Source organism: Anopheles gambiae, chromosome 2 (genome assembly GCF_943734735.2).
Source record: "Anopheles gambiae chromosome 2, idAnoGambNW_F1_1, whole genome shotgun sequence".
NCBI classification, from domain to species: domain Eukaryota; kingdom Metazoa; phylum Arthropoda; class Insecta; order Diptera; family Culicidae; genus Anopheles; species Anopheles gambiae.
The window spans coordinates 44,712,327-44,730,377 of record NC_064601.1 but is presented as its reverse complement, the minus strand read 5'-3'; the positions used below and the strand labels follow the sequence as shown (position 1 = coordinate 44,730,377).

Genomic DNA, 18,051 nt, shown 5'->3' with positions numbered 1-18,051 from the left:
TTTTTTGGTTGTGTCAACCAGAGCAATTGTATGCAAACTAAAAGGAAAATCTACTAGCAATGGGGACGCAGGAAGCAAAGAAAAGATGTAAAAAACATAACGAATAAACCAAGACAAGTAAAACAAAAAAACATAAATTCTATGCGTGCACGTTTTTGGATGTTCCGAACTAGGGCGACGTAAAGTGGTCGGAAAAGCAGCAGAAAACAACAAAAACCGGTGTAAAAACAAACACTATACCTAAAGCTATAGCATTAATGTCATACTTGCCAGTAAGGAAAAGTCGAAAAACCCCAAAAGGCACTGTTACAATAAGAAGTAATTCGTTGAAAAGATCAATCCAAGACAGAGAGAGAGAGAAAGAAAGAGAAAAACGAAAAGGAAAACAAACATAGTAAATGCTTCCAAGAGGAAAACTACATAACTTCTCTAAAAAGTGTAGAACAGAGAAAACTAAAAACCAAGTTAAACAAGTGTGTATGAGAGTGTGATAGTGTATGCGTGTATGCAAATCGTGTGTGTCATATTCGGAGTATAATGGAAAAGGAAGCGAGAAATGAACAAACGAAACAAGAAACTCTGTTTAACTTGAAGTATAAACCGATTTTCCCCCTCTTCTTACCCATGCTACGGGCCACGTGTTTTATGTGCTGTGTTGTGCTGAATATGCTTTAAAAAAAGCCCTGGCAAGCGGACCCCCATTACTAGATGGTTGGACCCATGGCCCGAGTTTGTGTGCGTGTGTGTATGTAGGCACGCAAACACAGAAGATATTTTTCCAATTAATTTAAACCAACATCCTGAAAGGAATTTATAATTCTAGGTCATTTAAAATTGGAACGTGACATCAAGCAGACAGGACAAAAGGCATACAGTAAGAAGACGAGATACAGACGAAAAACAACAGAAGTACACCGTAATAGACAAAACAGAATAGAGACGAAAACGAAACATTATTCAATAACACGAACCGAAACACAAAACCAAACCGAAACAGAACAAATGAACTGAAAACCACACCAGACAACAAACAACAAAGCAGAATAAAGCGGAGGAAAAGATCGGCAGATAGCACGTGTGCAACACTTACTCATAACATACATACACACACTTCCCATAGAACGGACGTTTAGATACATTATATTATTATACATATATACATATATTATATATATTTGAAATGGTACATTTTCCAAAGTTTAGATATGTTTGATCTATGTAAAGCATTATTAAAAACAAAAAAACCGGAATAAAAAGAAACAAATAACAAACCAAAAACAAATCGATTGCAAAGACTTCATCTTGTCTTTTGTTTCCCTTTTTGGTGTAGAGCTCTCTCTCTCTCTCTTTAGTTTTGTTCGTTTATTTATTGCTTAACTTATTGTGATTTAAAAAAAGACAGTGTGTATGTGTGAGAGGTGAGTTTCAATGTTAAGATCTACTAGAAGACACCTTTATGGCACAGCGGGCGGATGACTAACCGCCTCTGAAGGATGATCGGACCTCGTTCAGCCTCTCCTACAGCTCGTCGTGATCGTTATACCCGATAGTTTCTGCTGGATAAAGCTCATTGCTGCCATCTGCAGGTGGTTGAGTATCCTTAAACGGTTGATAAGGAAAACAACGAACAAACTTAGTGCCAGGTTATGTTTCCCTTCCAACCACCTGTGCATACCTCTTCGAGCTCTGCTTGATCGTTTTGCTCCAGCGTCTCCCCCTCCTCATCCACTCTGTTACCTTCCATTGTATCCACCGTGTCTTCATCTTCAAACTCTGCATCATCCAGCTCGGCATTCGAATCGGCCACATTATCCAGCAGATCAAACTCTTGCTTTATGAAACGTGCCAGCTTTTCCTCGTACTGCAGCCGATCATTGTACTCGACCGCTTCCTGCAAAGGAAAGATCGGGAAGTATTATTTCCACCCATCGTCAACAAGTCAACACACAGCGAAAGACACCAACCCGACGAGCCTTGAAGAAGTTGGCTGTCACTGAACCCTTGGCTTCCGCTTCGATCGTTTTCAGTGCTTCCGGCATATCGAAATCATCTGCGTGGAACAGCAAATAGCTCATACCGGCCCGGTACGATTCTTCGTACCGTTTTACTGTAAAGCATTCGACAGGAAGGGAGTGTATTATTATGCTTATTTTAAAATGCTTTACCATATTCCATATCATTGTTGCATCGTACCGTGATAGTAAGCTTTCTGCAGATGTTGATAGTGGCGGGGGAACAGATTGTCGTAGTACTTTCCACGCACCATACCCATGTTCGAGGTACAGTTCCGTTTGCACTGCAGCGCATACGTAAAATGATCTGCAACGAACGAGCAAGACAACGTTAGATTTCGTGAGCTGCGTCTGCGAAACGTGCTATGGCCTGCAAGGGAACTCACTTCCGATCGCGGTGATAAAGTCGGGCAGGAAACCGTGATCAAATTCACCCTCGCAAAAGGCGCGGCATTGGTTCTCGTCGAAGATGAACTGCTTGATGGAGCTCTCGAGCTGTTCGATCGCACGCTCCCAGTTGTTTTCCTGCTCGTCGACGATGCCTCCGATAAGCAGTTCGACGAATTTCTGCAAAGAAATCGGAAGGAAGAGTTCGAATTTGTGCTGCCCTTGCAAATCATTACTAACGGATGGAGTCCGAGTACCTTCTCCTCGAGATCGTGGATCTCGTCCCGATCGATTCCGGGCATTTCGATTGCTTCTTCGAAATTTTTCTTCATCACTGTATTCTCCGGATGTTTCACCAGATACGTATAGGCGGCCGATGCTGCCAGCGTTACACGGTTTGACTGAAAGAACAAAAAAACATTTCCTCAAACTTCGCTTAGACATCTCTTCCGCATCTCTACCAACCTTAACGTAGCACGCGTACAGATAGGGGTACACCTTCAGCTCCTGAAATACATCCATGTAGTGTCCGTCGAAGTCTTCGCTGAACGGAAGGTACCGATAGATCGCATACCGCCGGGCACACTTGGACAGGCAGAGCGTTCGGCGCAGAATCAGCTCGTAGTGCTGCAGATTGTCTACGTTGCTGCCGTGCAGGAACTCGCCCCGGTGCTTGACGTCGCGCGCGGCGTACTCGCACTCCATGCGACAGTTTGCCACCGACTCGTAGTACGTCCGGTAGCCCTCCAGTGCGCGCTCGAGAAAGTACACACAGTCTTCCCACTCGTTCGTGAGGTACGCCTGCACACCCTGCTCGTACTGGTCGATGAAGCTGCTGCCATCTTCCGGTGTGTCCGGTGGGTCGCTGTACACTGTTCGCTCCGTGTCCTCTCTTGTGGCGGAGGAAGCAGTCGCGGTGGTGTCGGTCCCTTCTGCCGATGCTGACGTTGCATCGGATTCCTGCGTTTGGGCTACGGCGAGCGTAACCAGGCAACAGCAGCCGATAAAAAGCAGCATCCCATTCCAGCGCCTGCGTGATATCATCATCACTTCCACGTAGACGATCATCGCCGAGTTCGCCGACCGGGGGAAAGCTGCCGGGCAAGTGTACAGGTTTTGTTCTAAATAGTGCTCAATTTCTGGAGGCACTTGCACATTCAACTCACCCGCTGTTGTTTCAGTTTGCTATTCTTGGCTGTCTGCAGACTGTTGGCACTTCTTTCGTCTAGACTCAGACATCAAACACTCTGCACTTCAGCAGCAGAACCTCACGCAATCACTTCCTGTGCGACCGTACACCGTGCTCTGGCCGAAAAGCGGCTAGAAAGAGAAGGCTGAAGCTGCAGCAGCAGCAGCATCGTTTCATGCCGATCGTAACGTGATGCTCCGGTTTTATGCTTACGCTCAAGCACACACCAATACCAGCACGCTGGTATTCGCTTCCCTTTTGTCGCGATCGTTGCGTTGATCGATAAGGCATGCTGTGTGGACAATATTCTTGCCGTCGTCGCGTTAGCCCTTCCAAGCACGTACGCGCAGCGCAATGCTTCCACATGCTCTGTATAAACAAACGCAAGTGTTCCTGTGTTTTCGCTCTTTTGGAGGAAAAATGTACACCGCCGTGTACTTCGCTGACGGTTGACTGGTTGTGTTGACGCGCAAACAATCGGATTTATTGATTGTTTGAATCAAACCGCATCTCCCGGCTATGGATTTGGGGAGGAACAGAAGTTTTTTTTTACGACGGGATGCATTGGAAATAAAATTAAGATTTATGGAAATTGGACGAACAACTTTTGCCCATCCTGTGGTCCCATCCATCCCATGTCATGTTGCGTTGATTCGATTGGAAACAACTGTGCTGCTTGAAAAGAGCCCTGTAGTTTGCCAGCAATAATGCAGAAATCAATTCATATCAGTTTTTATGACCTTGGAGAGTCCAAAAATTCTTGCCAACCGAACGAACACATAAATTGGAAAATTTTCATCACCCGGCTAACAAATTGACAGTATCGCGTCTGGCGGATATTCTAGATTTATGTGCGATCTACGACGTAAAACCAACAATCACCTCTGGAATGGCAATTTTCTCTGATAACTTTTGCTAAATTTCCATCCCTCCATTCGATTGGCAAGCAAACTGTCGCCGAACAAAAAAATAATGACGTCACGTTATCACGGCGCTGCCGTTGGTTGCTTCTATCCGTCGTTCTCCAAATAAATAGAGGGAAAAAACCGGTAATATGTTTCACAGTTTTTAAACTACACTTTTTTATATCTTTTAAATGAGAAGTATTTTTTTTTTGTAAAATAACACACACAACTCCCATTTCGATTTCATGAATGGAGCTGGAAGGTACAGATCTTGAGAAACGAGAGCGAGAGAGAGACAGAGAGGATGAAATGCGAGGGTGCGAGAGAGCGAACAGCAATTCCCATTTCTGGGGCTACAAAACCACACGTGTTAGCAACCGCACAGTCCGCACAGTCCGCGCGCGTGATGCGTGTGTTTGTTGCAAACAGCCACCATTGCACTAACACTACGCCAACTTTCAGCTGATTTTCCCCCGTGCGTTACATGTTGTTTATACGGCGTGTAGGTGGCACGCAAGGGGTGCGCAAGCATAGCGCAAAGGGTGCATACTGCGTGTTTGGCGGTGTTGGTGGTGACCACGGTGGTGCGTTTACAGCCGCGAGTTGAGTCGCAGTTGAGGGCTTAGAGAAAACCGAAAAAATAAATGTACGAACGTAACTCAGGGTACAAGTGTGATTTTTTTGTTTTAGTTTAAAGATCTGCTGCCTTTAATTAGTTTCACAATCCGTAAAGTGTCGCCAAAGGGACAGCTTTGCGATTTTTTCACTCGCAAATGCCCCTTTTTCCGGTGCAAAATTCCACTTGAATCTTTCTTTGCCCTTGCACCACACGCACACTCACGTACACACACACACATACTGTCATATGTTCGATGGACGTGGTGGCGGCGGTGTGTGAGTGCCAGCACACAGCGGCGAAAATTTCGTCCAAGTGCAGTGGTGTCGCGGTTGGCGCTGCATCGTTATTGTTCAACCAGCGCTCTGGCCATCAGCACTTCGGCACGGTTTGGTGGTGCTTTCGTTCCCGAGTGTGTGTGGTGCGTGACATCCATTTATTCTGAGTGACGAGTGCGTGTGGAAATCGTGCAGTGTTGTTTTTGATGGAAAACTGTTACTTCTTGACCACCTTCTGTCACCGGTTCCAGCGTACAAGGTACTTGGTTGCAATTTTCATACGACCGAAAAAAAAAACCGTGCCACACAACCTGAAACTACCGTGAAACTGTGTTGACGTCACGCACGCCGCTGTGGTGTGTGCAGTTTTGTGATAGGGGTGGGTTTTTTTTTTGGTCGCTCGCAAGGTGGCTGGTAGTTAGTGCAAAAGAATTCGGAATTCTATCGGGTGGTTTTGTGGGGTGTAACGCACCGACACGGATCGTGTCACCAACAGACACGCACACGGTGCATCGGGCAGTGAACAAAAAGTGTCACTTGTTCCATTTTCCTTGTGCAATTTCTCACCTACTTCGATGATCCTTTCTTGTGGTGTTGCATGTACGTTGCGTCCTCCTTTTTTTCCTTCTCTTTTCTGCTTTGCCGCTGAACAGTTGATAAGCGTGAATTGATGCTAAAAAAAATTGGAATTCTTGACGAAGAAAAAGGGAAGGTGAGCGAGAGTGAAAATGGATTACCAAATGTCGATCGCCGCTTGATGGGGGAAGGAGGTTACGCATGTTTAGCCCAATGCATAACATAACCTTGCGTTTTCATCTTTCGCCCTCCCCCCCTCCCCATACACACACATCGAAATGTCACGGGATGGTTGGAAGGTAGAGGAGGAAGTCTCCTAATTTGCGTGCGTGTCAACCCGCCCGAACGGGAGTGCAGCACAGCATAACATTGTTCTGTGATAGTGTGTGGGGTTTTTTTTTTGTATCAAAAATTAATAAAAAAGCAGAATCGTTCGGTTAGTTGGACGCTGACCGTGATTCACACAGTGACGGCGGGCACAAATATTGCTGCCGTGTTGTGTCGTCGGTATAATACCGTAGTGTGCGATCACGGTCACCCATACAGGCGAAAAGGCGGCCATCGTACAGCCAGCCGCGTATGCTGCGCGCGTATCTCGCGGTTCAAATAATCGCGTGTAATATCGAAAATGTTTTGCGCTTTGCGCCACTAAAGTAAATTTCAATTATACGCGCTCGCACAAATGACGAGCGCAAATCGAAGTGTTTTTTTATATATATTTTTTTACTTTAAAATACACTATGGACAAGCTGTTATAGTTGCTGAGCTTTTTTATTATTATTTAAATTCTTATCTTAAGTTACTTGGTCTTTTTGTTGAAGCATGGTTTACGTCCGAAAACGTCTCCATAAAAATATACGTAAAAATCCAATAAACGATTGCACTCCGACCGATCGCAGTTGCACTTTTCAACTCTCGATGCAATTCGTGTATATTGCATACGCAATAAAATCGCAAACTTCGTCTCCCTATTATCCCTTCTAGTATCGTTGTTCGTACAAACCAACAACAACAACAAAAACATGCGAAATAAGTAATAAAACGGTGACAGTGTTGATGCAGCTCTGTCCCATTTGGGCGAGAATGTGTATATATATATATATATTTTGATGTGTGCATGAGAGAATACCCAAAGAATATTGCACACGAGCGCACACATAGCCACAACAAAGAGCCAAAACTGCAGCAGCGACAACAAATGCACACCGATCGGGCCGATATGCGAGAGGAAGCAGCGTTCGCCATATCAAAGGAGCCAGCCACTAAGCCAAGCTCCAATCATCATAATCTTTTGCCTTTCGGTTCAGCTTTTGTTTCCCAGGCCCCAGGACGCGCGCGTATCTTTTTTGTTTTGGTTCGCCCAGCCGTTCCCGGTTGCTTTCCGCGCGCTGCCCTTTTGGGAATCGGCGGGAGCACAGGTTGCTTTGGTTTGCTGACCCAAAATAGAGGACGTGTGTGCGTGTCCAATGAAGGGTGAGGGGGGCGGGGGATTGCTTGTGTGTTTGTGTATGTGTGTGTGTGTGAAACGAATGCGTGTGCTATGTTGTTGCTCTCACTCTTTCACTCTCACTCTCGCGCTTACTGGCTCCACCACATCTATCGCTAACTTGGGGAAGGGGGATGGGGGCCCGACAATGGTGTGTGCACTGAGAGTCGTCGAGTGTCGGCACACGGCACACACATACACAGCTGGCTCGCTCCACCAAGCGAATGGGTCGGGAAAAACGGGGGATGGCAGGGGGATGAAGAATTTAGTGTTCGCGGGCGACCTTGAATGTTATTGCACGCCGAAAGGAAAAGCATAAGTTAAAGTTGAAGTACCGTTTTCGGCACAGCTTACAGAACGGTGCTCGACATTGCCGTGCGTCCGACGGCCACACTGCCCATGCACGCTGCGATGCATTTTCTGTCAGTATTTTTGCATCACTGCTCTGTGTAAGAAACCTTATCGTCATCGATGGGGGCGCGGGTTTTTTTTCCGTACTTCCACGAGTACATTTTATCAATGGCAGAAGGTGTTTCGGGTGGGCAGGGAAATAGTAAGTGTTGCATATTTTGGTGTGAAGTTTAAATCCGCACAACATAACAGGTCGTAGCATAGGTCTCGGATAATTCCAAATCATGTATCGAACCTTTCGAGGAGAGAAAAACGCACACTTGCGTTATTCGTATCTACACACGGTCAAACGTAACTAGCTCCATGTATGGGTGCGCGGTACACATATACACTCTGTGCACACTATGATGCGCTGTGTTTACGAATGGCGATGAGAACGGATGTGTATGTATGCGTGTGTACATGACAATACACGTACGTGTCCTCAGCGATCGAACCACTGAATGCTTAGTCTCTAGAATAAAGTGACAATTAGTTGTTGTGTAGTAAAGCTGGTCCCCGAGATACACGGTGCCTCTTATACACGGATTTGGAGATACGCGGTTTTCTAAATTTGACAGTTTTTTGAGCAAATTGTACCGATTTGACACTTAAATTGTCAAATGCAAAATAATTTCTCTTTAGATCGAATGTGAAAAACCAAGTTCTAAAACTGTTACAAATTCAGTAAGTATTAAATAATTAATTAGATAACTAAAACCACCTCTTACTTACAAAATTATACGAAAATTAGTGATATTTTGGCTGGAAATCGCGAGATTCGACATTCTCGGTGATTCGAGATTCGCGGTTTTCGGCCCCCATTAACCGTGTATCTCAGGGACAGCATGTATATTCAGCAATAAAAGATTATAGAAATTCATCTACCTCTCGGGTGCATTTGGCTGGGGTCTTGAATTGGCTGCACTTTGATCGATTGTGTAAAATTACACTATGGTCTCTAGTGTCTATTAAATATTAAAGTCAATAACAAACATCAATAATAAAAACGTACAGCAGACAAAAATGAGATGTAATTTCAGCTTTACGAATTGCTGCATCTTATGTAACCGTTTTTTTTAAATAAATAACTGTTACATGTCGATTTTATGGACCCATAGCATCTGTAATGCCATGTTGTATTTCCCTACTCCACCGCTCATATCCCAAGAAAAACTATTTATAACTGTAATAAAGCGTTTGAAACATGTATGTTTCGCGGTCTAAAACTCCAGTACTGGATGCATTACCTAGTCGATGCAATTATCTTTTTCAGTTGTTGCTTGCTGTTGTTGCTAAAATTAAAATATCTTTTTCTTCAAAGAAGGTTATAGGATCAATACTGAGTGAATGAATATGTGGCGAATGCTTTTTCTTCACAAATGCTGACGATCTCAGCACATTCCATCGGCACACGATCGCTCAATAACGGCGTGTTGACTTACAGAGGTGGCTTTTGCACTTTTCTTTGTGTGACTTCTAGTATATTCTAAGATTCGTAATAGACCTTATGATTAAACAGAATCATTTGACCCTATTTATTGTCTCATTTCCAGAAGACCTTGTAGCTCACATCTCAATTTAGTATGCTTGACTTGCAATGATCTCCTATATTTTTTTATTGCAGCTATTTATTTCAGAAAATTGTATATTTTTACATCGTTTCTACACAGCGGATTGGAACAATTGGTAGTACAATAAATCTATTAATCTTATATCGACACGATACAAAGCCATGATACAAAACAGTGCCTACGGGAATCCGATGCTGGATGGTGCGTCGGCATTTCCCGATATCTACATCCAACATCAATCTGCAGATAAGCCGGATGGGCCACCACCGAGCAATAACAATATTGCAAACTACACCAACCGAAACAGTGGCTACCCTTACCAGACGTGCGTTGCATCAGCACCGGCTTCACTCGTTGTTGCACGTGAAAGCTGTGTTCGAGCCGAGATCGTAAAAGATACACAGGATTTGGCTGTGGAATTCCGGCAACTTTCGCACAATGTCCCAATCAAGACTGAGCATTGCATTGCAAACAACGTGGGTCAGGACATGGCCACCAACGAGACTGGCGGAGAATTGGGCATTACTACAGCTAGGCCGAAGGCTTCGGAGCAAATGCTTCAGACTGTCGACCAAAAGCCTTACGAAGCGTTTACGCACCAGAGCATCACGTACGTACAAACGCCGGCCGCTGCTGGGGAGGAGCGAGAGCCCGAAGACGAGCAGGACGTTGGCGCCAAAGCATCGCCCAAGAAGGAGCAACGCCGTCCAATGAATGCGTTCCTGATCTTCTGCAAACGGCATCGAACGATGCTGAAGAATCGTTTTCCGGAAGAGAATCGGTATGTATGCTAAAACTATGATAACGACGAATCTGGTCTGGTCTGGTCTAATAAGCGTTCTCCTCTCCCAACGTGCAGGGCCATCTCGATCAAACTTGGCAAATGGTGGCGGATGCTTACTACGGAGCAGAAGAAACCATTCCAGCTACTGTCGAAGGAGGTACGCACCTATTAAAGTGACAGATCGGTTTTCGTATGATCAGGTTGTAATTAATTGCACGCATCTTGTTTGTTTGCAGTACAAAAATAAGTATTTATCGCTCAATCCGAACTTTCGGTGGTGCAAGCAACCAATGGTTCCGGCAACACCATCTACACCATCACCATTAGTCGCCTTGGCACCGAATGCTACCAATGGACTATCCTTAGCGGCGGTCCGACCTGAACCATCCTTCGTGCAGGACAACCGAGAGAGTCTGGAGGCAGCCGAAAGCTTAGTCCAGCTAGCTCAGGGCAAACCCCTGCTGAGCGTGTTTCGGCTGGCAGACGAGTCCAATATGGGAAGTCTGAATGCGCTGTGTGTTGGTCCGAATGTCGGATCCAGAGCAGGTTCGTACACGCAAAGATGTGACTGTTCGGTGGATGTTCAACATGAGTCATTTCTTTTTCCCTTTGCCGCAGATAACAAAGAACCCACATGGAAGCCACCGAAAGCAACGCAAACAGTCGACAGAGAATTGCCTGCACCGACCCCGTCCATCAGCGGTAATGCCGTAGCAGAGCCAATCGCTGCCGAAGGACGCAGCTCACCGCGTGCTACACGATCCTGTAAGGGTAAAAAGTACCAAGAACTGATGAGCCGGATGTATCCGAATGCACATGCACCGCAGACGAAGCGTTCTCCTGGTGCAAGAATGCAAAAGGATAACCAAAAATTCCCGAAACCGGCTACAGTTGCTGCTGGTGGTGATGATCAAACCGGTTTCTTGTATAGCAACACTGCCATGCCAGAACTGGATCCGCTCGCCATAGACGCACTGATGATGGAGCTGGATTCAAAAATATCCGATTTGCCTGCGATGAATGTGGGCGATTTTTGCATCCTGTTAAACAGCGAAAAGAAGCGCAAGAAATCATTCAGTAAGTGATCATATTTTGAATCCGGTGGAATGGTCCTATCAAGAATAGTTTACCCTATACTTTCCTTTCCTTTCCGTCTGCAGCTAAATTGCCGAAACAGAAGCTGTTCCTTAACAGAGAGGAGCAGCCATCGACAGCTGCTTCGGTAACAGCTAGTGGAGTAGTGCTACAGTCCTGTAATTCCATAAACGGAGTGGCTCCACCGATCGCTACAATAACGCAACCGGCCACTAACGGAGTGGATGACTCTGTAAGGCCCGTGGTTCATCCTGGCCCTCCTAAAATCGTCGGTTGTCGCAAACGAAAAGCACCTAAGGAATGCATTACCCGTAATCCTCGCCCGTCGGTGGTCGAACGAGAGGTTGGGTGTGGGCTTGATCCGAGAAAGGATGACACCACCTGCCACGACCGTACCGGTTCAGCATAGAACAAGCTTCGGACGTTCCATTAAGGATCAGTTGGCGAACACACGCCAAGCATTGATCTCACAACAGAAGCTCCTCTTATCATCACCTTGCCCCGTCCCCTCCGTCGCACTCTCTCCTTTTGCCCTACACACCGGATATATAAAAAAAAACTATATTTTTCTTAACGTTAACGTAAACCTTCGAGCAAGCTTTCGAGCTTTGCCGCTTTTTATTACGATTATAGCCACTGGCGACATACTATCAGCACAAATTGTAAATCTAACGTATCTCATCTCATCTACGAATGTATATCTGAACAGTGCATCGCCAGAACTACTGTCTGGCGTTATGTCGTGCAGTACAAAGATTGCCAGTCCATCCACAGGATACATTTGTTTAAGGGTAACATTGCTTGTTCGGGCAATTTTGTTTCCTTTCCTTACTCATGTAATGGTATGTGATTGTGGTAGGAAAGTGCAAGAGGAAGCAGGAAAGATACTATTTAATGTTAGTGCATTTTTGCAGGAGTTAGAAGATAGGCTACCACCATTGCAGTAGTACAACGGTAAGCAAAGACAAGTCATGAAGCAACATACCAAACTGGATTCTAGTTGGAAGCATGTCGTATCTGAGTATCCAAAGGTAGTGAATCAAAAGCACACAAGCGTTAGATTATCAATACATTAATTAATCTTTTTAAAAAATACGTACGATGTGCGCGCAATTGACAGTAGACTGTTAAGTTTTAAATGTTATTGCAATAATAGCTTAATGTATTTTGCGTTGTTTTTTTGAGCTACTCAGTCACTGCTGCCATGGTCCGCATGGAAAAAGGGCCGGGTTTGTCTACCATTAGGATTGGGTTATGTTTTTTTTTGGTCATCAAATCTTAAATTCCATTAACTTCCAATGAATTCCAATGACACCCACCGTCAGTTTCACATGATTTCGTTACCCACATAACTTAACACCTTTTTGGACTAGTAGGATGTTTATCAATCAGCAGTTTTACGGGTTAAAAACATACAGTGAATGTATGGTGGCGAGATGGGAACGAATGTGCTTGAGCCGTTTTGGCTCGCTTCTGTTTGAATTGCTTCCGTATGTGCCTTTCAATATTATTAGTGTTTAATTTGCCAACATATAAGTTTCCATACACTGCTAGCTTTGTTTATCTTTGTTTCTTACCGTAAAAATCATATAAAACAACTATATAATTAATATAACTCTACCTTTTCAATGCTACTGAGCAGCAAACTCGAACGACGATCGTGAGGAATGCTTTCGAATCAAGCGTAAACACCGCAAAAGGTGTTCGTTTCTTATCTTTTATTGTTCACACTGTTTAGTCGATAATTAAATTGTATCGATAAATTATTCAACGTATTCCTTTCTTTTACATATTTTCATTAGTTTGTTGCAGCTTCTTCACAATTATTTATACGTTATTTTCTTTGCTGCTATACGCATCATTGCCATAAGACACGGTGCAATGTGGTTTCAGATAAAGTTTGCCACCAATATAGTCAGGCACGATACATCACCTATGAAGCGTGTGATAAGCGGCTTCTTAGAGTAAGATTCTATAAAAAAAACATACACAAACTGCGGTGTAAAATCCCGTTCAATTGAAAGTAGTGTCCTCATGTCCGTTACCAGTTTTCTATTGGATATCTTCAAATGTTGATGTTGTTCTTGTTTTGCTCACAGTAAAGCAGTAAAATTTTGTTGATTGTTGCGTGGATTTAAGCTGAGTTGAATCGTTATTACCAGTTACTGTGTTAATGACAATGTGAAGCGTCATAAGAGGAGAAAATACAAAAAAAAACAAACAGTTAATACAAAATCATTCGAACAATTAAGGTAACAAAACAGAAAAGACCCCCGATTCGATGGAAACGAATGAAAGTGAGGACCAAACTTAAAGATGAGAAACGTGGATTTAAAAATCGATGTAAGGCACCAAGCATGATAGACTGTTGGGTAGGCAAACAATAAAAACATATATATATATTTTCCTAGATTGTTAACGACGCAGTTATTCATGACTCAATGTACGCCTTTGGCAGGGAGAACTTTATCTCATGTTTAAACCACCAGCGGGTACGATTTGATTGAAATAAAGTTAAACCTTTTTCCACAATCCTGTACGATGGTGTGGACTTGAATCCTGTCTAGCAGCATCTGTTGTTTTCCATTTTGCATCGCATCCTTAGCAACCGCTGGAGCTCTGCTGGATTAGCTGAACGAACTGTTCAGTGCTCAGTACGCTTCGTTTCACCGACTGGCTGATAAAGTTGATATTTTCTACATTTGCATTTTATTTACCACCTTCCTCGTCAAAATTGCGTGCTGCTAAGGATCCGACCGTACAGGATGATCGGCGAACTGCGTGCATCGCATCCGGACTCTTCGTCCACGACCTCGTGCTCTTCAACGGCGTCGTCCTCGAACGTGGCCCTGCAGCCGAAACGATGCATCAGCTACTTGACGATGCAAACGCTGCACGATATGCGACTGAGCGAAACGCTTTGCGATGCGTCCATCGTGCTGCCGGACAATGGACACGAATTTCGAATACACCGTGTCATCGTGGGCTCGTGCAGTGAATACTTCCGGTAGGACGCATCCCTCCAAAAATCGGCAGACATTTCTAAAGCACCGGGAGTCCTATCATTTTCAGCATCCTGTTTACAACGTCCGTACCGAGCGAGAAGTACCACGTGGAGATCCCGGGTATACCGGGTTCGATAATGGAACAAATCATCCGATACGCCTACCTGCGCGAGTGCGAACTCACCGAGGACACCGTGTTCGATGTGTATGCTGCGGCCGACTTTTTGCTCATGTACTGCCTTACGGAGCATTGCTCCGTATACATACTGGACCGGTTACGTTTGGATAACTGTGTAACTATTATGCTGTTCGGCAGGTTTGACAAGCAGTGCCACCAGTGGAAGCGATTTTTTATAGGCTTAATCAGTGTAATCTGTTTTGGGTTTTTTTGTTTATTTGCTATTCTACTCAAAGACAAAGGGCCTCAAAAACGCTTTACGAAAAGGCAAGAATGTTTATTCTGAAAAACTTCCCCCTGCTGGCCCAAACAGCTACCAGTGAAAACGAACTACTGCAGCTAGAGGTGGACGACGTCTGCCAACTGCTCGCAGACGATATGCTGAACGTGCGCGAAGAGGACACGGCGTGGGAGTTTGTGCTGCGATGGATCGATCATGATCCGACGAAACGCGGCAAACACATCCACAGGCTGATGAAAACGGTTCGCTTCGGGCTGCTAAACACGGAGGTAACGTTTTGTGGGCCAGAGATGCTTTCTTCAGAAATATGCTGTTAATATTCCATTTCATTTTTTTTTAACTTTTGCAGTACTTCCTAGATAAAGTGAAAGAGAACCAGTATGTACTGGCGAGCGAGGACACAAAGCCGTTGGTCATTGAAGCCCTGACGTTCCTGTACGATTTGGAAATGATAAGCACCAAAGCTATGAAAGAGGTAAGCGTGTTGATTCACGGATAACAACCATATCATGCTGCGGCATGATTGATTGCATTGGAGCACATTCGGTTTGTGTGTTTACTATTTACTTACTTATCCGGCGCTATAAGCGCTGCTGTGCCTGTTGGACTTTAGGCCTTTAGGCAGGAGAGTCCGTAAACGCTCACGATCTCGTACCTTTGTCTACTAATCCACTATCCTGGCCTTAATGGCGGATGCGTCTACGCCATCTTGCCACTTCGGATTGGATCTACCACACCCTCTTTGTCCAGATCAACGATTATACAGTCTGAGTCGTTTGGATTTATGTATATAATATGTCCAGCCCACTGCAGCCTGGCGACAGCTGCGTAAAGCCTGTCGTTGTAACGGCTCCTCCTAACCCCATATAACTTTGTAAACTGCTTCCTGAGGCTATAAGAATCAACGGTTAGTAGTCAGCATGCTTGCACACCACTCACCTTTCATGTTGTTATCGGTGCTGACCTTTGACCGGAGATAGGTGAATTCTTGGACGACTTCAAAAATGCATTCACCCCTACGTAGTAGTAATGGGAAAATGAAGTTTTTGTCGGAATAGATTCCGGCTAGCTCCGAAGTTTTCTGGAATCGATTCCGGATAGTAGGTCCGGAATCAGTTTCCGGAATCAATTCGGGAATAGGCTCCAGAATTCGTTCAGCAATCGACACCGCAAATTATAATTGGCTTCGAAGCGGAGTCGGTTTTGGCATCTCCATAAGAATAGGCGTTTGAGTCTCATGATAATACGTATTGATAGCCGCAAAGAATCAAAATTTACTTGTAAACGGTCCATTTTCATGGACATTCCCGGATTAATTTCATTTCTGAAACTTCTTTTTAAAATTCATGAACTGATACTCATTCCGAAGCTAATTCCACTTCTGGAGTCAATCCTGATTCCGTTACCGGGGCAAATAGCGATTGCCAGGACAATTCCGATTCCGGAGCCGAATCTGATTGCGGAATCGATTCCGGAGTCAAATTGGGAATCGGTTCTGGAGATAACTCCGGAATCGGCACTGGAATCAACTCTGGAATCGGATCCGGTAACAATTCCGGAATCAATTCTGCAATCGTCTTTCTAACACGATATCTTCAAAATGATCAAGCGGCTGCAAAATGATCAAGCGGTTAAGGGAGATTGTAGTGTCTATGGTGAATTCGCAATTTTAAGTGATTGATAGGATGATTGTTCAGTATAACCGAGTATGAGTTAACGATATTCGAAAGGCAAGTTTGCAATGTACTCTCAACGCTTCCAAGTCTCAAGATAGTGCGGTTTTTGTGATGGTTTGCTAACCGTTTGCCCATAATGTGGTAAAAAAAACTTATTACAAAATACTTTTCATCAAAATTATTCGGCAACGACACAAGATTCTCCTACGCACTAAACTTCAACCATGATTTTTAGATGAAAACTCCTGCTATCGCTACGCCACGGTTACCTCACGAAGTCATCTTCACTGTCGGCGGGTGGGGCGAAGGTCAATCACAATCCATCATCGAAACTTATGACACGCGGGCAGATCGTTGGATAAAGATACCGACCGAGGATCCGGCCGGTCCGCGGGCATACTACGGTGCGGCTTACATCGGTCGCCATCTCTACTTTGTCGGTGGCTACGATGGGGTGGAACACTTCAACACCTGTCGCCGTTTCGATATGGTCCAGAAGGACTGGCAAGAGGTATGCGGGCGCCGTGGCCTCGATTGGTATGAGCTTCGGCTTTTCCAGGTTCTTTACACTGGATCGCTCCATTCTTCTCACAACAGATTGCCCCGATGCACTGCAAACGGTGTTACGTTAGTGTGGTCGCTCTCGATGGTAAGATCTACGCGATGGGAGGCTACAATGGTTCGAATCGGCACAACTCCGTCGAGCGGTACGATCCACAGACGAACCAATGGACGCTGATCGCCCCGATGGGGTCCTTACGCTCGGACGCAGACGCCTGCACCCTGAACGGCATGATCTACATAGCGGGCGGATTTAACGGGCACGAGTGTCTGAACACGGCCGAAATGTACGATCCTCACACGAACAGTTGGTCCCCACTGCCCCCGATGCTGCACCGCCGTTCGGGCGTGTCCTGTGCCGCACTCGGTGACTCGGTGTACGTGGTCGGCGGCTTTAATGGGCTGATCCGGTTGAACAGCTGCGAGCGGTACGATCCTACGACGCGGCGCTGGACCGCCTGCAAGGAGATGTACCATCAGCGGAGCAACTTTGGGCTGGAAGTTATCGACGACATGCTGTTCGCGATCGGCGGGTACGATGGGGTGAGCGCGATCGCGTACGTCGAATGCTACAGCCCGGACGCCAACGAGTGGCTCGAGGCCACGGACCTGAGCATGATGCGTTCGGCCTTCCGGGCGGTCACCGTTTCCGGCCTGCCGAACATCCAGGACTATGTGCACTCGAACAAGGAAAACCTTATCAACGAGCTGAACCAGCACCGACACGGCATGCGCAACGCGAGCAACGTGGTGGTGGCATCAACGTCCGCAAGCGACATCGAGGATGAGCTTGACTAGGACCGGACCAGTTTGCTCACGGGCGACGTTGTTGCAGAGCACAAAGCGTAGAGGGAGGGTCGTGCGTGGTAATCATTTTCAAAATCTATTGTTGCGAAATTGTGTAAATTGAAGCAGCCTGTGCATCGGTTTACTGTGGCAAACCACAATTCAGACGGAATGGGCAAGAATATCCTTGCGTCGGCAAAGAAGGTTGCGTGCTAAGTATACCGCTTGTAAGTTTTGTACGTTTGATAGAACATTAAAATTGTATTCCGTGAGAAATAATTGCTACATTTTGTCGATGCCATGCAAAAGATT

At 45.3% G+C, this 18,051-nt stretch overlaps 3 protein-coding genes across 4 annotated transcripts; 2 read left to right on the top strand and 1 right to left on the bottom strand.

Annotated features, from left to right (window-relative positions):
* Positions 1-1,318: 1,318 nt before the first annotated feature.
* LOC5667501 (cartilage-associated protein) lies at positions 1,319-4,641 on the bottom strand. 2 transcript variants are annotated; one of them, XM_061649805.1, is made up of 8 exons: positions 3,566-4,641; positions 2,865-3,493; positions 2,657-2,800; positions 2,399-2,579; positions 2,194-2,319; positions 1,965-2,107; positions 1,676-1,891; positions 1,319-1,580 (listed from the first exon to the last, which is right to left on the bottom strand). In XM_061649805.1, exons 2-8 carry the CDS (start codon positions 3,465-3,467, stop codon positions 1,509-1,511), a joined length of 1,485 nt encoding a protein of 494 aa, XP_061505789.1. In that variant the 5' UTR covers positions 3,468-3,493; positions 3,566-4,641; the 3' UTR covers positions 1,319-1,508. The 2 variants fall into 2 exon arrangements, with proteins under 2 accessions (XP_061505789.1, XP_061505788.1); XM_061649804.1 differs by having other exon boundaries at positions 1,319-1,599; positions 3,566-4,635.
* Positions 4,642-5,421: 780 nt separating this feature from the next.
* On the top strand, positions 5,422-13,849 carry LOC4577125 (uncharacterized). The gene is made up of 6 exons (XM_061649801.1): positions 5,422-5,646; positions 9,467-10,194; positions 10,273-10,354; positions 10,434-10,743; positions 10,816-11,274; positions 11,358-13,849. Exons 2-6 carry the CDS (start codon positions 9,575-9,577, stop codon positions 11,699-11,701), a joined length of 1,815 nt encoding a protein of 604 aa, XP_061505785.1. The 5' UTR covers positions 5,422-5,646; positions 9,467-9,574; the 3' UTR covers positions 11,702-13,849.
* An 83-nt stretch (positions 13,850-13,932) lies between these two features.
* Positions 13,933-17,820, top strand: LOC1269468 (kelch-like protein 10). Its single transcript, XM_308125.6, has 6 exons — positions 13,933-14,299; positions 14,365-14,613; positions 14,712-14,985; positions 15,066-15,191; positions 16,628-16,903; positions 16,990-17,820. Exons 1-6 carry the CDS (start codon positions 14,058-14,060, stop codon positions 17,749-17,751), a joined length of 1,929 nt encoding a protein of 642 aa, XP_308125.6. The 5' UTR covers positions 13,933-14,057; the 3' UTR covers positions 17,752-17,820.
* Positions 17,821-18,051: the final 231 nt, after the last annotated feature.